The sequence below is a fragment of the Vicia villosa genome, linkage group LG7 (assembly GCF_029867415.1).
Source record: "Vicia villosa cultivar HV-30 ecotype Madison, WI linkage group LG7, Vvil1.0, whole genome shotgun sequence".
In the NCBI taxonomy this organism is placed as follows: domain Eukaryota; kingdom Viridiplantae; phylum Streptophyta; class Magnoliopsida; order Fabales; family Fabaceae; genus Vicia; species Vicia villosa.
Window position 1 is genome coordinate 84,766,130 of NC_081186.1, and position 8,767 is coordinate 84,774,896.

At 27.8% G+C, this 8,767-nt stretch overlaps 1 protein-coding gene across 1 annotated transcript; it reads left to right on the forward strand.

The window, feature by feature from the left end:
- The first annotated feature begins 447 nt into the window (after window positions 1-447).
- LOC131621037 (protein trichome birefringence-like 33) lies at window positions 448-4,632 on the forward strand. Its single transcript, XM_058892241.1, has 6 exons — window positions 448-796; window positions 903-1,125; window positions 3,046-3,217; window positions 3,309-3,508; window positions 3,631-3,789; window positions 4,027-4,632. Exons 1-6 carry the CDS (start codon window positions 604-606, stop codon window positions 4,364-4,366), a joined length of 1,287 nt encoding a protein of 428 aa, XP_058748224.1. The 5' UTR covers window positions 448-603; the 3' UTR covers window positions 4,367-4,632.
- The last annotated feature ends 4,135 nt before the right edge of the window (window positions 4,633-8,767 follow it).

The following is an 8,767-nucleotide window of genomic DNA, read 5'->3' on the forward strand; positions in this document are numbered from 1 at the left end:
AAATTATAAAAATAGTTTATACAAACTTATATTAATTTTTCTTAAATTATATTTATAAATATTTTAATTATTTCAAAGTACATTTTTATCTTATTTAATTAAAAATATTAAACTTTAATTTTTTTAATGAAAAATTAGATTCTTTTTTATCTAACTAATGATAAATATGATATATAAATTCAACTCCGAGTACACGGTAGTGTTAAATAATTTTAGGAGAATTTTATCGTTTATTATAATCTTCTCTGTTTCGAAAATTAAATTTTGTAACCGCGACTACATCACAAAAAATGCAATTTTAATTTATATCTAAAAAACACTTTAAAGTGGTGAAAAAAAGTTTATTACGCAATAGTAGCTCATTCAATAGTAAAAGCATCCTTGTTGTGAAAGCAAGCTTGACTTCACAATTTCCATTTTTCTTTCTCACATGTATAATCGTTTCTCGACCCTCCACTTTCTCCTACACATTATTAGTACTACATTCTATAAATTTATTTTTTATTTTTCTCATCCAATTAATTAGTCTTTTAGATGAGAGTATACTATAGTTTTCTATATTAACGTAAATAACATTGAAATGCGTTGAGGTTTGGTGAATGCATGCAAATAATGAAGCCACCATTCTCACCTTCTTCCTCCATCATTCGAACCAAAGGTCGTTTCTCCACTTACCTTTTCACCCTTCTAGCTTTCATCATCTTCGTTACCATTCTCTATGGTGAAGATTTCATGTGCATCTTTGGTCAACAACTCCAAAACTACTCCAACCAAGACAAAATCTACTCCACACCTAGTAAGTTCATTCATTCCTTAAAAAATGCTACAACAATTTTCATTTGATGTTTTTTATGTTGTTTTTAATTGAGTTGTTTTGTGTTTTGGGGTGGATTATGAAAAAGAGAGGGTGAAGAAACATGTGAAGGTGCCGTTTGCGGTGGGGAAAACGGAAGAAGGGTGTGATATATTCAGTGGAAGATGGGTTTGGGATGAGGTTAGTCGACCGTTGTACGAGGAATCGGAGTGTCCGTACATACAACCGCAGTTGACTTGTCAAGAACATGGGAGGCCCGACAAAGATTATCAACATTGGAGGTGGCAACCGCACGGTTGCGATCTTCCTAAGTAAGTGTCTTTACTTTTTGCTCTTCACTTTTGTTTTTCTTTTACTTCCTATTCAAGTTTGAAGCAACAAAACATTGCCGTCCCAAACTATAGAAATGCTAATTTGAATCCTTTTATCTCTTATTCTCTTTAAGAATTAGAATTAGAGTATGACGAAAATTAACTAAGATCAATTGAAGGGTTAAGATTTTACAACATATATATTTTTTACATGCATACATTAAAAACTTTTAGGCAAAAGAGTTGAAGAATCAAGCATCTACCCAACATTTATGACACTATATATAGAGCTTACCAAATTATAGGATTCTTTAAAATTGGTCCTAGCCCTCAATTTTGGGGGCCAAAAATCACTCAAAATCAAAGTTGTGTCCATGAACTCTAACTTTTTCACCTAATTCTTTGCTATTTCAAAATAAAAATATGTTATTTTTTAATTTTACCCAAAACTTATAATATTTATTCATTAAAAAATATATATGTTTTCTAAAACAAATATTTGTTTTCAACAAAATACAAAAATTTAGAAAATCTTCCATACAACTTTTGAGAAGAGAAAAATTCCCACCATTAAAAAAAAACATATTTTCATTTTTCTAAATCAAATTTTTTCAACTTCCATTGTCACAGAAAAAATCTCCAAAATATAAAGTTTTTTTAAAAAAATTTATACTAAATTATATTAAACCAAATCACTTTGAGCATGAAGGACTCATTAATTTAGATTATTTTTTTAAATATAAAAAACTTAAATTTTTTTTAAAGTTATTTAGTCAAAAAGTTAGGTATATGTCATAAAAATACTTTAAGTTTATTAAATCGACTTATTTAAATAAATATGAACAAATTTATTATTTATTATTGTATTATTTTTATAATTTAAATTAAAATATAAAATAAAATATAGTTATTTTTAAGAATTTATAAAAATAAACTAATATGAAGAATTCAAAAGATGTTTTTATAAGTAACCAAAAATAAATATTGATAAAATTTATATCAATATATAAATTCGGATATATGTAAATACAAACAATTATTTAGTTTATTTTTCTAAATTTATTAGTCTAAATATTAGTTAAATTACTTATTTGCATATGTTTAAATGAAATAAACTTTTAAATAGGCTCATAGACCAACCAAACTTTCAAAAATCAGATTCAAATTTTAAAATAAGTTTTTGACAGGTTACAAATCAAACTTATGCTTTAAATTTTTTTAGTAAATCAAATTTTGGTCTAACAAAGTTTACCTTGACGCAGTCTATATTCTCCCTCTTACCAAAAACATATAAAGTTTTGAGCACTCTTACTCTTACTAGCGCTAAAAATAATTCATGCCAACTAATATGAGTCTATGATCTAAGCTACACTGTCTAAAGTCAAATCATATTTATTTTAATTGGAAAAGAACTAAGTTTATTTAAAGTCTGTTTAGTTAAAAATTTTGGTCTCATTATAATTGGAAAAGAACTAAATTTATTGTGGTTGGGACTTGGGTTAATTTGGATTTACATAATCATAAAATTGTTATTTTGATCGCTCTATTATAATTTTTTCAAAATTTTAATGACTCATTTTATTTGAGTGTTATTTTTTATGAGGTAACAACTTAATTGATGGCATGACATGATTTAAGTAACATAAGTTAATTTATATATCAATTATAATTTATTTTATTTTTTATAATATAAATTATTATATTTTTAAATAAATAAATATATAAAAATCTAAATAAAAATATTATGATTTTATAAATTATTTAATTTATAGTATTATAATAATTTTAGAAATTTTGAAGAATTAGTCAAATATATTTCACAAAATTTAATAAACATTAACTTATCTTGTACTCTTGCATTAATTCAATGTAAAAAAAATACAAAAATAATTGACATATTTTATATAACAAACAATGCAGATTTAATGCAAGCTTGATGCTTGAAACACTTCGTGGAAAAAGAATGATGTTTGTTGGAGACTCTCTCAACAGAGGTCAATATGTTTCTTTTGTATGCCTTCTTCATCAACTCATTCCTGAAGATGCCAAATCCATGGAAACGTTTGATTCACTCACTGTATTCACAGCAAAAGTAAATAGCACATACCTTCTAATTCAAGCTACTATCTATGTCCCTTTTTTATCTTCCTTTTTTATATTCATCATGTGTTTAATTTAATCAGGAATACAATGCAACAATTGAGTTCTATTGGGCACCATTTCTTCTAGAATCGAACTCGGATAATGCTGCAACTCATAGAATATCTGATAGAGTTGTGAGAAAAGGTTCAATCAATAAGCATGGTCGAAATTGGAAAGGTGTTGACATTTTAGTATTCAACACTTATCTTTGGTGGATGACTGGCTTGAAGATGAAGATCTTGTATGTTTCATCCTTAACTCTATAGACCGTTGATCTTTTCCGAAAAATCTAAAGATTTATGCATAACAATGTTGTGTCTCCTAATCGATATAAAGTAATAATTAATTTTTCTAATTTTTCAGACTTGGATCATTTGATGATGAGGTACAAGAGATAGTGACAGCTTCAACAGAAGAAGCTTATCGTATGGCTATGAAAAGTATGCTTAGATGGGTGAGATTGAATATGGATCCTAAGAAAACTAGAGTCTTCTTCACTAGCATGTCACCTTCTCATGGAAAGTAAGTATACTTCTTTTCACTGCCAGAGCCGACTTTGAAAGCGTATTGCTACACAGAGTTTAAAATTTACAGTTAAATCGTAATTAAATAAGACCTTATAAAATATTATCACAGTTAAATACGATGTCTATTTATTTTGTCATGATTAATCATGACATCTATCCAGAACCTCTAAAAATTTGAGGCGGCTATAGTTTACTCTCCTGGCATTTAATATTTCAAGAAAATATAATGCAGGAGTATAGATTGGGGAGGAGAACCAGGAGGAAACTGTTACAATGAAACAACATTGATTCATAATTCCACATATTGGGGTTCTGATTGTAGAAAAAGTATAATGCAAGTAATTGGTGAAGTGTTGAGCAAAACAAAAGTTCCAATTACATTTCTCAATATCACGCAGCTTTCAAATTATAGAAGAGATGCACACACTTCAATATACAAGAAGCAATGGAGCCCTTTAACTCAAGAGCAGTTAGATAATCCTGTAAGCTATGCTGATTGTGTTCATTGGTGTTTACCTGGTCTTCAAGATAATTGGAATGAACTTTTGTTTGCTAAGTTGTTTTATCCTTGAAATTTGAGGTGTTTCAAATGTATAAAAGATTCTTTTTTGTTGTCAATTGGGTCGGGGATTATTGGTGTGACATGTTCAATAGTACATGGGGAAAAGGAATAGTGTATGGTGATTAATCTTTGTTTGAAAAGGATGTATGTGATGTGATGATAACAAGGAAGGAATCAAAGAAACGATTTCATTGTTACTAATTGTTCAAAGAAAGAAAAAATGTATGTGAGAAAATTTGGTTAAGAAGTACCATATTGCAAAGTCTTGGTTCCAAAGTTTGATGTGCCTTTTTTTATAAATTTGGTTAAGAAGTACCATATTGCAAAGTCTTGTCTCCTCATCGAGTTTTTATTCCAACACCACAAAATTTAACTCGACACTTCTCTGTATTTTTTTAGTTTCAAAATATCTTTATTAAAAAGGGGGGACGAAAAATTCAATAGTACAATTAAAAAATACGATATGAATACAAAAATGTGATGGTGTATTATAAAAATTTGATATATTTTAGATTTTTAAAAACACCAGTACTTCATTTCCGATAGACAGAAAAATCAAAATTAATTTTATCGGATTTTTTAAAAAATCTGGTAAAAATTTATAGTTTTTGAAAAAAAAACAATAGTGTATTTTGAAAATTTCGATAAAAATTCATAGGTTTTTTTTTAAAATTTGATAAAAAAATCTTAGTTTTTATAAAAATTCGATAGTGAAAATACAGTAAAAACTCATAGTTTTTTTTTTAAAATATGGTAAAACTCTTAGTTTTATTTTAAAATCTGGCAAAAATTCGTAGAACTCTTAGTTTTATTTCAAAATATACATCATGTCAAAGTTTGAACAAGTTTTGCACAGGGTGTCCGCTTAGCGACCCTCCAGCGCGCTTATGGAAATTCAATTTCAATAACCCCGCTTCAAGCGGACTAAAACTGTAGCGAAATGCAAACCAGTCTCCGCTTACCGGACTGGCTCCGCTTAGCGAGCCTCTTTATTTTTCAAAAAGAAACAGCGTCCGCTTAGCGATCTCGCGTCCGCTTAGCGGACGTGCGATTGTGCAGAAAAACAGTAGAACGAACAGACCTGCACAATCACCCATCCACCACCCAAAACTCATTCTAAACAACAATTAAACACATATGATCACGAAATCTACCCTCATCTATCATCAAACATCAATTAAAACACATTTCCAATCAAAGATTCATGCATTTTCATGGAAATCTATCACAAACCCTAACAATACAAAAACTATGAAATTGAAAGATTAAATGTTGAACACAAATCACAACATCATCCACTCATCTAATCCTCTAATAATACATCAAATTCATAGCAAACCATTATTCATCAATTTCAACATTCACCAACATCATCAACATTGCAATTTCCTATACATCATGGATTTCAATTATGAGACATAACCTCTACCATACCCATCATCATGCCAACCCTTAGAGAGTAAGAACCCCACCCTTACCTTAGCAAAACCTTCATCTTTTTTAATGGAGTTCTTCTCCTTCATGCCCTAGCTTTCCTCTTTCTTCCCTTCTTTCTCTTCTTTCTCTTCTTTCCACCAAAATAAGTTATGAGACTCAATCTCTAAAACCCTAACATTTACTATCTCACTAATGGGCCTAACCCATAACCCATCTATTGTGTTATATTTCTTCCACTTAGGCCCAATTCATAATATTCCTCTAATTACTCAATTAAGCCAAATGACACACATAAATAAATAATCATATAACATAATGAATATTATTTCTAATAATATTCCACAACTACAATCGATCCATAACACAAATAATACCAACTCGCAATTGTACTTCTCCGACTAATCCGACCACAACTTAACTACTCAAATCAACATATTAATCCAATTGCGCCTTTAGAATAATATTGATAAATCCCGACTTCAACCAATTCCAACGAATAAATCCTTAATCAATTTAATTAAATAATTAATTAAATTCGGGGCGTTACAAAATTGGTCAAGCAAAAATAATTTAGATAATAAACATGAGCATTACATGAATAACACCTCACTGAATTCATATGAATAAGATATTTTAACTCACACTCCTATTTGATTCTACTAAAGGCTTAAAGAGAAGTTGTGCTTTTAGTTTCAGAAATTGAGATTTCTAAAACGAATTTGGCCAAACAAAAAAATAATTCAACGCAAGAATTTTATTTATAAATCCTCTTCATGTGGACTACAAGTTGAATAAGTCCACTTAAATATTTTGTACCTTATAGTGTATCTTATTAAAGTTAAACACATTGTATCTTATGATATACCATATTTTTCTAAATAACGTTAGTGTATTGCATGACCGCATTATCAAATAAGTTTTAATTATTTATTTATATGTGTGATCGAATAAATTATTGTAATGTTGACAATAAATCTCACATTTAATCAGAAGTTATCCACTAACATCATCACTTATTTTGAATAGTTATCCACATAAAAGATTCTAGTATCATAGAACCTAAAATGCCATGCTCTAGTCGGACCGAAGCATCAAAATGTGAAAGCCAGCAACATAGTTCATCATCGGATCTTAGTTTACTTTTTTTTTTTAACTAGATAAATCTTTTCTAGATCAAATATCATACTAATCATGGGTCATTTAGTTTATCTTAGTTTCCCATACTCTCAGAATTCTTCAACAGTATCTTAGAACTGATGTAACCCTACTGTAGACCAATGAAATATTAAATTTAGTTCTCCCTTTTCTTCTATGAAAACCGACAAATTGATAAAGAGAAAAGGAATTCTAAGAAACTTCACTTCTTATTTGCAATGTATAAAACAAAAGTTTAGAATAAATTACAACACAAAGAAGGCATATTCATGCCCACTAGCAAATCAACTTGCCACTCTATCGACCTCTAACCTATATAGGATGCAGGCTAATATTTGTATCGTTCTATAATGAATATAATAAATTAAACAGGACAAAAACATAGGGAAAATATATACAAGACTGAAGAGGCAAAGATTAATGCCAACTTGGTAGTATTTCTTTTTTACGTCTCAAGTCGAGATTATCGAACGCAAGTTGCAATTAGGTGGTTGTTTGGTTCATATCCACCACAGAAAAATTTAAGGTGATGTCGTAATCCCCTATTTAAATAATTGAATCAATTAATATTCACGATATATTTTCTTGACTAGTAATATGGATTCTTGTACTATGACTTGAGTCCACGAAAAGTTAACAGAAGCTTCATTGAAATTTGTGGTAATTACTAATGGGCTAATGGCCACTCGTGTCTCCAACTCACTTAATGTATGGGTGAATAAAAAATATACAAATAAATTTATAATGCTTTTGTTATTATATACAGTGGCGGAGTCAGGACCCGAGCGGGTCAGGGGATGCAATATATATATATATATATATATATATATATATATATATATATATATATATATATATATATATATATATATAATTTTATCATATCAAATTGATAGAGAATGTGTTGTTTTGTTCGATTAAATTGATTTGATATTTATCAAAATAATGATAAAATATTATTTAAATTAAAAAAAGTAGAAAATAAATTATATTGTATAATTTATAGCTAAAGTTATAATATATATTATTTCTCGTGTAGAAGTTAGAACAACAATTATTATGTTAGTCTATTTTTAGCCAATACATTAATCGTTTTAATTTAAATTTTAATTTTAGTAATAATAATGGTTTTAATTTTAATTCTAATTTTAGTAATAATAATAAATGTAATTAAAAAAGTTTAGACTAAAAATAGCACACATAACAAGTTTTCTAGTCTATAAAAAACAAGGAATGGATACATACTTTGTCATTAATGAGAACGTCAATGCAAAATTAAAAGCATGGTGCAAAGTATAAATTTCATGGGGTTCAAGCTTTAGAAAAAGTAGCATTGTAGGTGTAAAAATTTAGATTCGGGGGCGACTCAAGTGAGAACACTTGGTTATAATGAGAAATGAGAACAATCAGTTATAGTCCTTACATTCTATTCAATGAAATTTGTGGTATAGATTATATCTTACTTAAAATAAACATGCAATTAAAAGTTACACACAATCATTTTTCTCAAATCTCAAAATTAATTAGAGAATCTCTTATGAATAAAATTAAATATTTCTTTCTTAAATAATTTTAGTTTTAAATTATAAAAAATTATTTAGAATTAAAATTTTATAATTTTTATAATAAAATATTTTTCAATAATGATTTTTATGAAAATATTTTCACTATAATTTCAAAAAATAATAATTTTTAAAAATTCATAGAAAAAAGATAAAAATATTTTAATTTAATTTTAATAATTATTTCTTTTAAATAAATTATATTTTTTTCTGTGCCGAAGATATGTGATGCTAAAAAATTGGTAGTTTTTAAAAAT